Raw genomic sequence first — 18,126 nt, forward strand, 5'->3', positions numbered from 1 at the left:
GTGATTAATTAATATTATATTACACAAATATACATCACAGAACTGTGGGAAAGGAGTGTTTGTCAGGTGAGGGTGAAGGACACTGTCTACAGGTGTCCTAGCTAGCTAATTACCGGTGGGTGTCGACCCGCCTTCCGCCTGTGTACTGGGGTCCTAGCTAGCTAGTACACAGTGTCTTTCGACCCCAGCTTTTCCGAGAACCTGCCCTCGGTATAACGTTAACAGAACTGCGGGAAAGCAGTGCTCGGCGGGTGGGGGCAAAGAACACTTTCTCCCGGTGTCCTGGATAGATAACTACCGGTGTTGCCCCCGCCTCCGGCCTGTGTATCGGAGTCGTAGCTTAAACATTGACCAAAAGAACACCCACATGCAGGAATGCCCTGAATTGCAGGCCCCAAGCACACCCTTCTTGTTTTTTCAGCAGGGTAATCACTTATGTGCATCTAATAACAACATTGTCATAAGAACACAACAACATACTATGGAGGACCAAACCTGCTGAAATTATAATTAAATAAAGTAATAAATACATGCACACATAGATTAATTAATTAATCCACACATAATTTTAAAAATGAGCAAGCAAATACAAAAAACACTGACTAAAATTAATATTCTCTACATATCTGTACGTATTCAATTATTTATCTAATTGTTCAAACTTTTATTAATTTGATTAATTTATATATTTTTTGTATTTCTTCCTCCAATATCATGAGGAGGTTTCAATCAAACTTCGGTGGGTGGTATCTAACACACCATTGCTTGATGAATGTCACAGCACGTGGGTGGGTATAATTTGTGGAACGTTCCAACAGGAATCTGTTCCAAAAACGTTGTAAAGTACAAGGTTGACAACAAACAAGGCATACAAAGTAGCATGACCAATTCACCTAGCTAACTAGTTCACCACATAGCTTATTCTTAATGTTTGTCCATAGGCTACCAGACACATTTTTCGGAATAAACGTGGTGAGTGAAACCTTAATGAAACAGCCCACTCCCTACCCGGTATTTTATTTGGCCGCTATACAACTCCGTATGCGTTGTTTGTTGGCAACCTTGAAGTTTTTGGAATAGATTCCTGTTGGTACGTTCCACATTTTATACCCATCCGCAGCACGTTGCTTGACTGTTTTTGAACCACCTATGTGAAGCTAGCCACAATAACGATTAGCCACAATATTAGAATTTGAGGATTGCCTTCAAAATAAAAGTCCAGAATGGAAACTGACGCAAACAGATACAAATAGGGGAATCATGCCATATTTGAACTGGATAATAATTAAACGTTTCGAATGTTGTTATATAAATTCAACTAAATACAATAATTGGTTAATTTGAAATTGCACTGTGGATGTATTAGACTTCAGAATTGTATTGGGGCATACTGTAAGCTACTGTGTATTGAATGTTCATATTGCAATGTACAGCTTTACCTATCGATCTTGGCTCCATGAAATGAGGTATCAGCCTACTCGGTGACAACCACGGAATACAACTGTTTAGAGTTTATACAGCAGCACATAACAGACTTTATCTCCAATGTCCCTCCAAAAAAGTGACATATCATATTGATACATAGCTATATGCGCTACACATTATTTTTTTGGGGGGTGCTAATGTGGAACAAAACTTAATAAGTGCTGTCATACTTAAACGCAGCCCAGGCAAATGTAATCGCTCAATACGCCGTGGCATTGATCAACCAATGGTGTTATATACCACGCACAAAGGAAGAAATACATAAATAAATGAAGAAATAATATAAATGAATAAAATGAAAGAAAGTGTGGTTAATTATTTAAATCATGAATACATTTTTAAATATGTTTGTGTGCATTTATCTATGGCAGATTGTCCCTGCATAACATATAACATATACTATGTTACAATGTTACATCACCGGTTTGCATTGAACCAGTTTAATTTAACATAAACCCCACGCAAAAAGTAACCCAATGTACCTTTAATCCTTGAGAACTCCCGTTCTATCACGTCTTGGAAGACACTCTTATAACCGTAATGATTCCACACTTCCTCGAAGCTCTCAAACGTACACAGTTGATTAAAATTCAACGATTCCTTCTCCATGCCCTCATGCAGTGGCATTTTCGCGTCTTGCACATGTCGAATGGCAGTATCGAGTTGACAAAGTTCTAAGTTCACACTGCATCGCTGACAGACAGTGACAGTCTGTTTTAGTAGTAGTCATTTGTATCGAAACGATTTACCTCGCATTCCCAAGACAATACGACTGAGATAATTATAGATCTGTTACTGAGAATGCAGGAAATGGAATACAACATCATTTACATTTGAAAATGGACCGAATCTGTCAATCGGGACAATAATTGGGCAAAACATAATACTGGCTAATGAAAATGAAATACTGTTGCTATTACGGATTTATTTAGTGATAACCATAACAATTAAAATTCCTATTCAGTCAATTCAAGGAGTGATTTGAAATGTAATTCAAGAATGTGCATTAACACACACACACATCAATGTAATGTACACACACCTGCAGAAATGCAATAATAATCATTTTTGATATATGGAGGCCAAAGCACGTGGTCTGGAAGCAAGTGACATGAGGAATTCGCAGAGGCCATTATTGTCTCCTTTCCATGCAGTGAGCAGTAATTAAATATGCCACTTATGCTTCGCTGATTCATTTCCCTTCACAATTTGGTGGCTCAGCTGAATGCAGCTCTATGGGCAGAAGGGCTGCATTGTATCCATTATGGCCTCATTATGGATTGTAAAGGCTTGATGTGGGGGAGGGGCAGAGTAAGGGTAAAGCATCCCATGAAGACATTATGGATGTCTCTCTAAACATAACCCATGCAGACACTATAACCATAGCGCTCTCTGGACAGTGTCCTGCAGAGGAGCCAATTTGCCCTGCCCTCAGGCCTCAGCAGCTGGTGGATCTTTCCACAGAGCAACACCTCTCATGTGCCACTGAAATGGAGAGATGCAGGTTATTTTGCCCTCTGTAGGGGATTATCTAGGGCTAAACTAGAGGACGGACAAATAGCAAAGCCAACCTCACTCCAGCCAGTCTAGGGGCACAGATAGCCATCTGTCGATTCTCTGTGCAATAACTGACAACAAAGGGGGTCAAACATTTAACGACGACTGTAAAACTAGAGGACTACTCATTCTGGAGAGACGAGGAAGAGGTCTTAATATTTATACTAAAACAGCAGGTTAGTGTTTAATACTAATAGTTCTTGTCACATTACAGGCCCCTCAACCAATGGGGCTAACAGCGGATTTAGGCTTTCAGATACGTTATGTTTCCCTTGGTAATAATATTGCAAAGAAGAAAACTACAGTAGTCTTACTCAACCGTAGACTTGAATCCCCTGTTCTTTTAACGATTTACAAATAAATTGCCCTCTTATCTTGAGTTCTGTGAAGTAGACTTACAATAGCCGTCTTCCCTGAGTTGACACATACTTAGCTAACCGTGTCATTGAGTTTCTATACCCTTATTGTTAAATTCAAATCAAAATCAAACTTTATTTGCCACATGCGCCGAATACAACAAGTGTAGACTTTACCGCAAAATGCTTACTTACACGCCGTTAAACCAACAGTGCAGTTCAAGAAGAAGAAAATATTTACCAAGTAGGCTACAATAAAAAAGTAATAATACAAAGTAATACAATAAGAATAACAATAACGAGGCTATATACAGGTGGCACCGGTACCGAGTCAGTGTGCAGGGGTTGAGGCTAGTTGAGGTAATCTGTACATGTAGGTGAGGGCGAAGTGACTATGCATAGGTAACAAACAAACTGCCAGTAGCAGCAGTGTACAAGAGGGGGCAATTTTGATGAATTGTTCAGCAGTCTAATTGCTTGGGGGTAGAAGCTGTTGAGGAGCCTTTTGGTCCTAGAAAACAGTCTATAACTTGGGTGACTGGAGTCGCTGCCAATTTTATGGGCTTTCCTCTGACACCGCCTATTATATAGGTCCTGGATGGCAGGAAGCTTGGCCCCAGTGATGTACTGGGCCGTTCGCACTACCCTCTGTAGCGCCTTACGGTCAGATGCCGAGCAGTTCAAATCAAATCAAAGTTTATTTGTCACGTACGCCGAATACAACCTTACAGTGAAATGCTTACTTACAGGCTCTAACCAATAGTGCAAAAAAGGTATTAGGTGAACAGTAGGTAGGTAAAGAAATAAAACAACAGTAAAAAGACAGTATATACAGTAGCAAGGCTTTAAAAGTAGCGAGGCTACATATAGACACCGGTTAATTCAGGCTGTTTGAGGTAGTATGTACATGTAGATCTGGTTAAAGTGACTATGCATATATGATGAACAGAGAGTAGCAGTGGCGTAAAAGAGGGGTTGGTGGGTGGGACACAATGCAGATAGCCTGGTTAGCCAATGTACGGGAGCAGGCAGCTTAGCCCCAGTGATGTACTGGGCCGTACGCACTACCCTCTGTAGTGCCTTGCAGTCAGAGGCCGAGCAATTGCCGTACCAGGCAGTGATGCAACCACTCAGGATGCTCTCGATGTTGCAGCTGTAGAACCTTTTGAGGATCTCAGGACCCATGCCGAATCTTTTTAGTTTCGAGGGGGAATAGGCTTCGTCATGCCCTCTTCACGACTGTCTTGGTGTGTTTGGACCATTCTAGTTTGTTGTTGATGTGGACACCAATGAACTTGAAGCTCTCAACCTGCTCCACTACAGCCCCGTCGATGAGAATTGGGGCGTGCTCGGTTCTCCATTTCCTGTAGTCCACAATCATCTCCTTAGTCTTGGTTACGTTGAGGGATAGGTTGTTATTCTGGCACCACCCGACCAGGTCTCTGACTTCCTCCCTATAGGCTGTCTCGTCGTTGTTGGTGGTCAGGCCTACCACTGTTGTGTCGTCTGCAAACTTAATGATGGTGTTGGAGTTGTGCCTGGCCATACAGCCGTCGGTGAACAGGCAGTACAGGAGGGGACTGAGCACGTACCCCTGGGGAGCTCCAGTGTTGGGGATCAGAGTGGCAGATGTGTTGCTACCTACCCTCACCACCTGGGGGCGGCCCATCAGGAAATCCAGGATCCAGTTACAGAGGGAGGGGTTTAGTCCCAGGATCCTTAGCTTAGTGATGAGCTTTGAGGGTACTATGGTGTTGAACGCTATGAATAGCATTCTTACATAAGTGTTCCTTTTGTCCAGGTGGGAAAGGGCAGTGTGAAGTGCAATAGAGATTGCGTCATCTGTGGATCTGTTTGGGCGATATGCAGATTGGAGTGGGTCTAGGGTTACTGGGATAATGGTGTTGATGTGAACCATCACCAGCCTTTCAAAGCACTTCATGGCTACGGACGTGAGTGCTACGGGTCTGTAGACATTTAGGAAGGTTGCCTTTGTGTTCTTGGGCACAGGGACTATTGGGGGTCTGCTTGGAACATGTTGGTATTACAGACTCGGTCAGGGAGAGGTTGAAAATGTCAGTGAAGCCACTTGACAGTTGGTCCACGCATGCTTTGAGTACACGTCCTGGTAATCCTTCCGGCCCAGCGGCTTTGTGAATGTTGACCTGTTTAAAGGTTTTGTTCAGGGGGCCTCCCGAGTGGCACAGTGGTCTAAGGCACTGCATCACAGTGCTCGCTGTTCTGCTAGAGATTATGGGTTCGAGTCCTGTCTCTGTCGCAGCCGGCCGCGACCGGGACACCCATGGGGTGGCGCACACTTGGCCCAACATCGTCCGGGTTAGGGGAGGGTTTGGCCCGGATATCCTTGTCCTATTGCTCACTAGCGACTCCTGTGGTGGGCCGGGCGCAGTGCACGCTGACATGGTCGTCAGGTGTATGGTGTTTCCTCCGATACATTGGTGCGGCTGGCTTCCAGGTTAAGCATTGTGTCAAGAAGCAGTGCGGTTTGGTTGGGGTATGTTTCGGAGGACGCACGTCTCTCGACCTTCGCCTCTCCCAAATCCGTACGGGAGTTGCAGCGATGAGACAAGACTGTAACTACTAATTGGATACCACGAAATTGGGGTGAAAATACACACACAAAAAAATAATGTTTTGTTCACATCGACTACTAAGAGCATTATCACACAGTCATCCAGAACGCCTGTGCTCTCATGCGTGCTTCAGTGTTGCTTGCCTCGAAGTGAATATAAAAGGCATTTAGCTCATCTGCTAGGCTCGCGTTACTGGGCAGCTTGTGTCTGGGTTTCCCTTTGTGGTCCGTAATGGTTTTCAAGCCCTGCCATGTCCGACAAGCGTCAGAGACGGTTTTGTTCCATTGTATTCCATGCAGTATTCCATTTTATGTACAGAACTGCATTTTATTGACGAAACTGATGTAAAGGTGAGGCTTTAGGTAATGTTCAATGTTCTATACCCTTGTATACCAGGAAAACATTTATTTTATCCCCAAGCTTAGATTGGCCTAATCTCGTTGCATGATGTGAGAGGAAGGTTTTAATATACTCCGATGTTACAGAACAGTATTTAGGCCCTATAACACACAATTAGGGCGCGGGCCACAACACAGTCTCTGAACAAAGTCATTTTTCTTATGATAAATATCTTCCAGAAATGACTATTTCATGAGTATCAAAGATCAAATTCAATATCGATTTTGTTCTCAAGATAAGAGTTAGTCAAGAGTACATGTGAACACTGACGCGTAATTGAATTTTGCTCACAAAAATGAAATTGTTATTAAAACCCGTTGTCACTGCACATGTTTGTTTGTTGTTGTTTGGGAAAAGCATGAATGATTGAAATATGAGATAATCTGTAAATCATGTTTATGGCTGCTGTTTTGTATCAGTGTTTTGTTCTAAAGTAGTGAGTGGGTGCTGACATGCTAGAGGTGAAAGAAATGGGTCAGAAGGGTCTTAAGCATTAACCAAACAAATCCTGGCCTATAGGATTAGGCTGGGATGTTGCTGTTTGTTGGATGCATTTACAGTACTTTAAAATGACACAGAGAAGGGAATCACTCTTGTTAGGCCATATATACAGTGCATTCGGAAGGTATTCAGACCCCTTGACTTTTTCCACATTTGACACGTTACAGCCTTATTCTAAAGGGATTAAATAAAAAAAATTCCTCAGCAATCTACACACAATACCGCATAATGACAAAGCGAAAACAGTTTAGACATTTTTGCAAATGTATAAAAAATAAAAAACAGAAATACCTTATTTACATAAGTATTCAGACCCTTTGCTAAGAGACTCGAAATTGAACTCAGGTCCATCCTGTTTCCATTGATCATACTTGAGATGCTTCTACAACTTGATCGGAGTCCACCTGTGGTAAATTGATTGGACATGATTTGGAGGCACACACCTGTCTATATAAGGTCCCACAGTGGACAGCACATGTCAGAGCAAGTCATGAGGTCGAAGGAATTGTCTGTAGAGCTCCGAGACAGGATTGTGTCGAGGCACAGATCTCGGGAAGGGTACCAAAATATTTCTGCAGCATTGAAGGTCCCCAAGAACACAGTGGCCTCCATCATTCTTAAATGGAAGAAGTTTGGAACCACCAAGACTCTTCCTGGAGCTGGCTGCCCGGCCAAACTAAGCAATCGGGGGAGAAGGGCCTTGGTCAGGGAGGTGATCAAGAACCCGATGGTCACTCTGACAGAGCTCTAGAGTTCCTCTATGGAGATGGGAGAACCTTCCAGAAGGACAGCGATCTCTGCAGCACTCCACCAATTAGGCCTTTATGGTAGAGTGGCCAGACGAAAGCCACTCTTCAGTAAAAGGCACATGACAGCCCGCTTGGAGTTTGCCAAAAGTCACCTAAAGACTCTCAGACCATGAGAAGCAAGATTCTCTGGTCTGATGAAACCAAGATTGAACTATTTGGCGGAAACCTGGCACCTTCCCTACGGTGAAGGATGATGGTGGCAGCATCCTGCTGTGGGGATGTTTTTTTTCTTTCAGCGGCAGGGACTGGGAGACTAGTCAGGATCGAGGCAAAGATGAACGGAGCAAAGTACAGGAAGATCCTTGATGAAAACCTGCTCCAGAGTGCTCAGGACCTCAGACTGTGGTGAAGGTTCACCTTCCAATAGGACAACGACCCTAAGCACACAGTCAAGACAACGCAGGAGTGGCTTCGGGACAAGTCTCTGAATGTCCTTGAGTGGCCCAGCCAGAGCCCGGACTTGAACCCGATCAAACATCTCTGGAGAGACCCAAAAATAGCTGTGCAGCAACATTCCCCATCCAATCTGACAGAGCTTGAGAGGATCATAAGAGAAGAATGGGAGAAACACCCAAATACAGGTGTGCCAAGCTTGTAGCGTCATACCCAAGAAGACTCAAGGCTTTAACTGCTGCCATAGTTGCTTCAACAAAGTACTGAGTAAAGGGTCTGAATACATACGTAAATGTGATATTTCAGTTTTTTATTTTTAATAAATTAGCAAACATTTCTATAAACCAGTTTTTGCTTTGCTATTATTGGGTATTGTGTGCAGATTGATGAGGGAAAAGTACAAGTGAATACATTTTAGAATAAGGCTGTAACCTAACAAAATGTGGAACAAGTCAAAGGGTCTGAATACTTTCCGAAGGCACCGTACCCTGCTGGCTGCTCAACAACTTTTTGGATTCCTAATATTGTTATTTGCAACGATAGTATATTATTTTTGAAATGGCCCTTGTCTGGTATTTGCAACAATGGAATGTGTGTAGATTTTTGCATTGCTTGCTGGGAAATGACCCAGGCTTGACCTCGCTCTCCAATTGTCCTTGTTCACAAGCAGGAAGTTGAGGACCCTTAAGAAAACCCAAATTTTATTGGAGAATTATTATGAATATTGAAGCAATTGTAATGAAACAAATATATGCTGTGTGAATGTGATGATATCCCACTGGGCAAAATTGGTTGAATCAACGTGGTTTCCACGTCATTTCAACTCCAAAAATGTATGTGATGTCGTTGAATCAATGTGGAAACTGATTGATTTGCAAAAAGTCATCAACGTCAGGGAATTTCATATTTTGTTCACCCAACCTTTAACCTAATTCCAATGACAATAAAAAAATGTTGTTGATTCCACGTTGAATTCACATTAGTTGACAACTCAACCAAATGTAAATCCAAACTAGATGTTAAACTGACCTCTGTGCCCAGTGGGATGTTATTGTCAAACTCAAACATTATTTTACTCATGATCATCCTTGTGTGTAATCCTTGTTGCTTCCATGCCTTTTTTTAGGTGTGGCATGGCGGCAAAGCTGTGTCTTCATCAATTGGTGTGTGCGTAGAGATCCTATTAAACTATGTAAGTATCTGAGTGGGGTCAAACATCATGCAGGAGTCATGCCACACTTTGTAAGATACATAAGTGACAAATACAGTTATATTTAGAGCATTGTTGTAGCCTTGGGAAATAATTGAAATAATTTTGGTTGGTTGAAAAAATGATTCTGTTCAGTTAAGAACAAATTCTTATTTACATTGACTGCCTACACCGGCTAAACCGGGACGATGCTGGGCCAATTGTGCGCCGCCCTATGGGAATCCCAATCACAGCCTGGATTCGAACCAGGGTGTCTGTCGTGACGCCTCTAGTACTGAGATGCAGTGCCTTAGACCGTTGCATTCACCCTCACCAAGTAGCATGTATGTCCATGTTGAGTGTCCTACTTCCGTCTGTGTTATATTCAGAGACATTCCTCTGTGGTTTTGGGTATAGGATGAATGTTACATGCGAACAGTGGGACATTGTTCTCCCACAGTGTGATATTGGCAGGGTCATGTTAGAGACAGTCACACAGACATCAGTTGATCTTCTTCTCTGTAGGACTCAAGCAGTTCCTTTTTGTATAATCAAAGAAGAATCACACATGTTCTGTTTAGATGGAACTAATGAGGGAGTCCCATGTGAGCATCACACCAGGGGCAAAGCTAATTTTACCCAGTAGCAACTATCAACCGCTAAAACAGGATAATGATCAGCCTTGCATCATCGGGCTAATGATAAAGAAATATGTTACCATGCATGCTTACCGGTATGTGGGCACATTTCACTCTGGAGGCTTGGATTTAACTTTTGAGTTCATATGTGGTGAAAAACTTGACGTCAAAATCAAAGACAACGGCATTATAGGGAAAACTCTTTAATTGTAAAATGACAAATGAATTGTCTGATTAATTCTGGGAAAGCCTTTCCATTAGAGTTTTATTGACTGCCTGTTATATTGGATACATTTCAAGGGTCGTGCAGGGCTTTTGAATTTTTATGTTATGTTATGACCGACTGAACAAAATCTATTGACTATGCCAGTTTCATGTGAATTGGGTCCCCGTTTTTGTCTACAGAGTGTTGTATGAGTGTCTAGTCCGTTGATAAGTGTGAATATGTCTGACAAGGAAGATGGGGCCTCAGGGGGGGGGCTGAATGTTACCCTCACGTTTCGGCTTCTCATGCATGGGAAGGTAAACGCACGTCTCATCATTACAACATATCCCTCTTCTTTTACATTATTCTGATTGTCAGATCACATATTTTTTTTTTCATATCATATTTTTTATGATTGTTATTGATTTAAGGCTTAGAAATGTTGATGCTACATTTTTGGGTGTCTCATTAACAGGAAGTGGGCAGCATAATTGGAAAGAAAGGGGAAACCGTCAAAAAGATGAGAGAGGAGGTAAGTCTTATCCCTACAACTGTTATTAAAAAAAACATGTTTTTTTTCTCTCAATATAACGGAAATAAAATGTCAATAGAATTGGAATACAGTGTATGCCTTGCTTTCTGGAATAAAGTGTATGTTTTACACGACTCACCTAAAACTCTGTGAGTGTTTCCAGAGTGGCGCTCGCATCAACATTTCAGAGGGATCTTCTCCAGAAAGGATTGTTACCATCACAGGACCAACAGAGGGCATCTTCAGAGCTTTCTCTATGATCGCTGAGAAGTTTGAGGAGGTAACAAAATACTCTGGTACCATGTTAACATCCTGTAAGTACTAAAGTAACTCATTTCCTCACCTTGCGGCAACATTTGACTCAAATCTTCCATTGACTTCAATGAATGATACAGTACAAAAGCTCATGATATCATTTCTGAGATCAGACCCCTATTTTTTGATAACCTTAAAAACTGTTGTCTAAACCTCTATTTCAGGACATTACAGCTGCAATGACAAACAGCACTGTAACAAGCCATCCTCCAGTGACACTCCGCCTTGTGTTCCCAGGCAGTCAATGTGGCTCCTTGATAGGCAAAGGAGGCTCCAAGATCAAGGAGATCCGAGAGGTAAAAGAAGCTAGGCCTCAAGCATCTCTCATTTACATTTGTCCAGCGGAGGGCTCATTTGATTTAGACTGCTCCCAGATCTGTTTGAGCTGTATAGCCAACTCATGACTTTAGGAGTTGTTTATACAGCACATATCTGGTGATCCCATCCTAACCTTTACATCACCCAATGAAACAGCCTCAGGTGTATTAATTACAATGACGCAACAGCACCACACAACACTATTCAGGGAGACTGATAAGTGTGGAGTACCAAACAATGTGCTCACTCAAAATAATGTATTGATCGACGGAATGGGTGCTGAATCTTCATTGTAAACACAGTAAATTAACAATGAGCAGGATTGCACTCTCCGAATAATTAGATGTCAAATATTTATGTTGACATAATCTTGGAACACAGAACCAAATCTTGTGTGCGCTGTCCAGCAGTCTGTCACAAGAGACAAATTTGTACAACATGAACGTTGTGAGTGTCAAATATCAATATCAGACATTGTACAATTATACAATATATTTGTAATATGTTAATTATATATGATCTAATGACCTATGTAATCTTTTGACAAGTAATTCCCTATCTCTGTAATTGACTCCTATTGTATGATATGTCCAGACCACAGGTGCTCAGGTGCAGGTGGCAGGGGACATGCTGCCGGAATCCACTGAGAGAGCTGTCACTATCTCAGGCACTCCTCAGGCCATCACGCAGTGTGTCAGACACATCTGCTCTGTCATGCTGGAGGTAATCATGCCAATACAATTAACATACAGTATTATTATAGCATCCAATTAGCTGTTTGGTCAGACCTGAAATGGCTATAGGCTCCATAATTATGGTATTTAACTCAGGTTCACACCATAATAATGGAGGCTACAGACATATCAGACCAATTGATATCAAAGTAATCTAAGAAACAATGCAATCTCACTACCTGCCCCATAGGGTGGTGCACAGTTGGCTCAGCGTCGTCCGGGTTAGGGGAGGGTTTGGCCCGGGTAGGCCGTCATTGTAAATAAGAATTTGTTCTTAACTGACTTGCCTAATTAAATAAAGGTTAAATAAAAAAATGAAACCTGTTGTTGATAGTGATGTGTTTGTCCAATCAGCCATTGCTGTTTGTTGTTTGTTCGTGTCTTCAGTCACCGCCCAAAGGAGCAACAATCCCATATCGCCCCAAGACCATACCTGGAGCTGTCCATCCAGTATTTCAACAACAACAACAACATGCCTCACAAGTGAGTACCATTTTTGCATGTACAAAAGTGACACTTTAATACAAAACAGTAAGGTAAAAAAAAAAAACACACACACACATCAGCCCTTTGGCACTAATGATTGGCAAGTGATGGCAAGTGTCCTTCTCTGTCCTTGCACCCCAATGGTGGAACCAGCTTCCCCCTAAAGCTAGGACCTGCCCATCTTCCAAAAACATCTGAAACCCTACCTCTTCAAAGAGTATCTTAAATAATACCACAGTACCCCCCACCCTCCTATTTTTTTGCCTTTTGAGAACTAACACTCGCACTTGACTTTGCTGATAGCTACTTTGTTGAGGAAAAATGTACTTACTATGAGTGATATATGTGGTTGTCTCACCTAGCTATCGTAAGATGATTGCACTAACTTGTAAGTCGCTCTGACTAAGAGTGTCTGCTAAATGACGAAAATGTAAAATGTAAATGTATATGATCAAATATCTTTCTAAGGGTGATGACGTTATGTTCAGGACATTGTCGATCACCTTGCTAAAAAAGCCACCATGTTCAAGGCATTCTGCATAGTTATGAGGATAGGTCACTTCCATTAGAAATGTTAATGTATGTGTCCATGCTAATGAATTCCTTGAAAATTAACCTGTTATATGACGATAAATGAATTCACATTTGGTCATCTAACTCTGTGGAAGGCTGGAAGGAGAGCTACTAGCCACATAATGTTGTTTTGTACATTAATTAACATACCTGCTTGTAATTAAATATGTGTATAAAAATGAGCTCTGGTAAAAATGCAAACTTGGCAACAATCATTCCACGAATTACAACATTTTTTTGCATTTTTTTTTTACCCCCTTTTTCATGGTATCCAATTGGTAGTTACATTCTTGTCTCATCGCTGCAACTCCCGTACAGACTCGGGAGAGGCGAAGGTTGAGAGCCAATGCATCTTCCGAAACACAACCCAACCACTGCTTCTTGGCACAATGCCCACTTAACCCAGAAGCACCAATGTGTCAGAGGAAACACCGTACACCTGGCGATCATGTCAGCGTGCACTGTGCCAGGCCCACCACAGGAGTCGCTAGTGCGCGATGGGACAAGGCCCTAACGACGCTGGGCCAATTGTGTGCCGCCCCCTGGGTCTCAAGGTCGCCTGGACTCAAACCCAGAACCTCTAGAGGAACAGCTAGCACTGCAACTCAGTGCCTTAGACCACTGCGCCACTTGGGAGGCCCTCATTCTTGGAATTTCATGGAAATTCATTGCATTTCCTGTTTTTCCAATTAAAATGCAGATTCTGCATTTTCCTGACCTTTTTCAATTCAGAGTAATCAAGTTATGAAATGTAATTCTGAAGTGAAACACAATGCACAAGCCAAACATCAACCAGGGTATCTTTCACCACTAGAGGGAAGAATCTGCATATAAAGACATCTCACCACTATTTGTAGATTGTGAGTGGCCAGATGAGGAGAAATTGCTGCTACAGCCAGTTGACTGAAACATCTATTGCCCCTGGTCAGATCTGTCATGGAAGTACACAGCTGTTAGTAAGCCCATCTTCCCTTTACAAATAACGGCAATGTACTGATGCGCTCTCGTCTTACATGTAGCAAAATCCATTGTGACCTTTCACATTAAAAAAAAACAAAAAACGAATGGATTATCTTTTAGATTAAATTAGGTGGATCGAACCATGGAGGTAGTAGATAAAAACATGGGACATTTTTTAAAGGTCTTACAGATTTCAGGGATGTGAATAAAGCAGCATAGAAGCTACATTCAATTCTCACGTGTTGCAACTCTTTTGAAAAGAATCAAAAAGGGACAAGAGTAAAAATGTTCAAACAGTTATAGTAACCCAATCAATATTGTATCCCATTTTTTTCAGGCCTTCACAATTCAAGGACAGTATGCTTTTCCACATCAAGATGTAAGTGTATTTGTCCGATCCAGTAACACCCACCCCAATGACCCACTCCTGCCCACCACCACCACCACTGCCTTCCAAGCCAACACTATGCCCTCAGTGCACCCACTAGCAAGGATGAAACACTAGCACTTTCCTGTACTGTAGTCTTTACTAACACTAACATAGCAGCGTGCTTTCTTTCAAAAGAGTGTCAGCAAAGACAGGGACCATAAAGTAAAACTAATGATGGCTTGGCCCTTCTTGCTCATAGAAATACCACATGTAATAATGACAAATCAAATCACTTCCATGACAAGCCAGCAGGATTCTGAAGACCCTCATCAAATTCTTCACCAAATTAACACACACTTTGAACTCTGTGTTTGAACTTCAGATTGGTTCTGTATGGTAGCTATAGCTGTCATCTCCTCTGAAATAATCCAGTTTGATTGGTTAGTTCTAACTTCCTTCCTACCCTGCAGTTGACCAAGCTTCACCAGTTGGCTATGCAGCATATCCCCCTCCCTTCCCTTGGGCAGAGCAACCCTACCTTCCCTGGTACGTACCCAAGGCTCCCTGGGGAAGTCCATCTATCCCTCTCTCTTTGTCCTCTTTCTTCCACTCTCTGTCCTGCTGTGCTCATCACACCAATCAAAAACCCTCTTCTGCTTCTGGAAGGAGCACATCTTCTTTCCATTATTTGACATGGTTATGTTCTACTGTATGTCTGAAAAGATGGAGCCCTTTCTATATGAAGTGGTAGCCTACAACTTACAGACCCCTCTCCTTGACCTTGGCAATGATTCTCCTCTGTTTCTAACACCCTCCATACCAATCCTGACCTATACCACCCCCACGTATTCTACCCCACAACAAACAAGCAAGCAAATTGAAATAACACAACATTCAAACAGGGAGAATTATTGCCTGACAGGGTATTGCAACAACAAAAAAATGGTGCACTTCAAAATGAGAAAATTCCCCGATTGTAATGCTAAGGTCTATTAATAATGTGTTAAGGAACTTTGCTCTTTTTTTGTGGTATCATGTTATAGTTTCATGTTAGATGTGTATGCAATATGACCTGAATTGTTGACAGTTGCCAAATAGTTCATGAATGTGATGCCTCCGGCATCAGACATAGCATACAATGCCATTATATTCAGTGCATATGGAAACGATGTAGCACTGTCGTTACCATGCTATGTCCTACTCTGCAGGAATGGGTGCCTCTGTCCCCACCAGTTCTCAGGAGCTGGCAATACCCAATGAAGTAAGTTTTGCTCAGTCTCATCAGCATCATACAATGTACGTCATATAGATCACATTCTTTTAGGCACCCTAAAATGAGAATGACAGCTGAAATGGTTGTTTTCCCGAAATGTAAGCCAACTGAATGCTATCTCTCTACATGATGTTCTATTCTTATCTTTTAGGTAGACATGTTTCCAAACTGAGAGAAATAAAATAGTCAGATGTCCAAATTGGCAAGGAAAATGTCAGATATTCCAATTGGGGAGATAACATTATGGAGGATGCAGATATTTTAATTGGACTGATAATGCACGAGCAACATGCATGACACATCTTTTCATTTTCATTTTCACTTTCCAATCTTTCCCTCAGCTTATTGGCTCCATAATTGGCAGACACGGAAGCAAGGTCAATGAGATTCGCCAGGTGTCAGGAGCTCACATTAAGATAGCCAGTGCCACGGACGGATCGCCCATGCGCCAAGTCACGATCATAGGCTCTCCGACCAGCATCAATGTGGCACACTACCTCATCAATGCCAGGTAAGACTGCTTCACTACCTCTAACCGGTCAGTTGGGAGTGTGCACTACATGACAGACAACTGACAAGATACAGCTGACAATGGAGGAGAAAAACAGACAAGATAGTCAAACGACAGACAAGATAGTCAAACAACAGACAAGATAGTCAAACAACAGAAGATATAATCAAACAACAGACAAGATATAATCAAACAACAGACAATATAGTCTAACAGACAAGATAATCAAACAACAGACAAGATAGTCTAACAGACAAGATAATCAAATAACAGACAAGATAGTCTAACAACAGACAAGATAGTCAAACAAACAATGTTGACATGATGAAAGGATGACATTGTTTTGTTTTTTGGAAAAGCATTACATCTAATCTTAGTGCCTTGGGGTCTACTTACAATCAACTGATCCATACTCACAAAAGCATGAAAACCCTTTTGTCTTATTAATTCTGCTTTTAACACATAACATTCTTCATGTAATTATTTTTTCTCTATTTTTCAACTCTCCTCCAATGCTTTGCCCATTCTCTTTCCTACTTTCTTTGGATATGCCTCTCTTCAACACCTTTGCTGAATCCTACCCATTTTCTCCCCACCCGATCCTCTCCAAAAAATGACTACCTTCCCTGTATCTGTTTACAGCTTAGAGATGGCTAAATACACCATGCATGCTGCTTCCTCTGCATCACCTGTTGACCTCAACAACATGAGCTTCTCTCAGTCTGTTCCCACTGTCTCCACACCAACCTCTATGGCTGTCATGGCTGCCACTACCCAAGTCCCTGACACCATGAACATGCACTCCCCCTCCACCTTACAGTCTATCCCCACCCAGCACTATGCTGTCCCCGTTTCCAGTCTACTTGGCATGAAAACGCTCCCTATGCTGGCTATGCACCCAGCAGCTGCCTCAGGCCTTCCACAAGGTCTCTCCCCTTACAGCACTAAAGTACCTACTGCTGGCATGAAAAAATCTGACCGCCAGAAATTTGCCCCATATTGACTTAATAGGATAAGAATTGAATCCCCCATCCAAAAATGTGTTTGGGGTCAGTACTGCATTACACTTGTTCCCTGTTGCAAAGCTTGATTAAGTTATATTGACTGTATGATTAAGGATATCTCTACTGATAATGAAACCTGACATTCAGCTACTTTAGTGTATCAGTATAATTGTTTGCAACTGTAAGTGAAGCTAAATACCCCCTAGTGTATCTGAACATACATAAGAATACACAGCCATTTATCAGGCTTACAGTATGTGATGCACAGAAACAGCTGATACTTCCAATATAACAATTTCCTCAGATAGAATGTACTGTACTTTGTTTGGTATCAATGTAAGTAGTTGACCAATGATATTCTTAGGAAAAGTCCAGTTTCAAACAGGAATTGACGCTGTAGCAGCTGCATACCATTGGTAGGTTTACTTGTTTTATAAAGTAGTTATTACTGTGATGTTTACTGTAACAAGGGTTTTTCCACTCTATTCCGCTGTCATATTTCCTCATCTCCTCCAATAGGCTCTCGTCAGTGGTAACAGGCTTGGGTGTTCTGTAGTGTTGTTGTTGCATATGCAGTGCTGAAAGGATTACCAGGAAGCCATATTGGATTCTTGTGGCTTTGACAATACACAAGAATCCTGTAGAGTGGGACTGTCCTAACTAACTCCTATAGTGCTGTTTTTGTGACTTGGTTTTCTCAGAACTGAAGTCCAAGAGAACAGAACTCTACAGTCCAATTCATATTCTACTCTGCTCTCAGTGTATGTGATTGATGCAGCACAATATTGTAACAACGTTATGTTTATGCTTGTGTTTTTAATTAGGGTCTACCCTTAGTTTTGTTGATGAGCTATTCCAATTTATTATATTTATGACAACGTACATAATGTATTTTAAATAAATTGAGCCTTTTGTGAATACAAA

The 18,126-nt window shown here is 41.8% G+C and overlaps 2 protein-coding genes across 11 annotated transcripts in view; one reads left to right on the plus strand and one right to left on the minus strand.

Moving 5' to 3' along the window:
* mocos (molybdenum cofactor sulfurase) overlaps positions 1-2,966 on the minus strand; it is a 28,410-nt gene extending 25,444 nt beyond the window's left edge. For 6 of the 7 annotated variants that reach the window (XR_016490904.1, XR_016490905.1, XR_016490906.1 and 3 more), the window contains exon 1: positions 1,968-2,966. Coding sequence is in view for 3 of the 7 variants with exons in the window: in XM_090216641.1 (XP_090072767.1) it covers positions 1,968-2,112 (145 nt within the window). In the remaining 4 variants the exon portion in view is untranslated. Of the gene's footprint in view, positions 1-759; positions 891-1,967 lie in introns of those variants that run through there. The other variant, XM_090216642.1, reaches the window with a different exon arrangement.
* An 87-nt stretch (positions 2,967-3,053) lies between these two features.
* LOC110502290 (poly(rC)-binding protein 3-like) lies at positions 3,054-18,126 on the plus strand. 4 transcript variants are annotated; one of them, XM_021580215.3, is made up of 13 exons: positions 3,054-3,218; positions 9,221-9,286; positions 10,327-10,443; positions 10,602-10,658; positions 10,822-10,938; positions 11,138-11,269; positions 11,886-12,014; positions 12,413-12,508; positions 14,382-14,423; positions 14,885-14,960; positions 15,623-15,675; positions 16,029-16,198; positions 16,841-18,126. In XM_021580215.3, the coding sequence occupies exons 3-13, from the start codon at positions 10,366-10,368 to the stop codon at positions 17,199-17,201; spliced, it is 1,311 nt and encodes a 436-aa protein (XP_021435890.2). In that variant the 5' UTR covers positions 3,054-3,218; positions 9,221-9,286; positions 10,327-10,365; the 3' UTR covers positions 17,202-18,126. The 4 variants fall into 4 exon arrangements, 3 of the variants coding, with proteins under 3 accessions (XP_021435890.2, XP_090072769.1, XP_036815600.1); XM_090216643.1 differs by having other exon boundaries at positions 3,131-3,218; positions 11,211-11,269; XR_016490908.1 differs by lacking the exon at positions 14,885-14,960 and having other exon boundaries at positions 3,131-3,218.

Source organism: Oncorhynchus mykiss, chromosome 23, assembly GCF_057628025.1.
Source record: "Oncorhynchus mykiss isolate SJ-2025 chromosome 23, ASM5762802v1, whole genome shotgun sequence".
In the NCBI taxonomy this organism is placed as follows: Eukaryota; Metazoa; Chordata; class Actinopteri; order Salmoniformes; family Salmonidae; genus Oncorhynchus; species Oncorhynchus mykiss.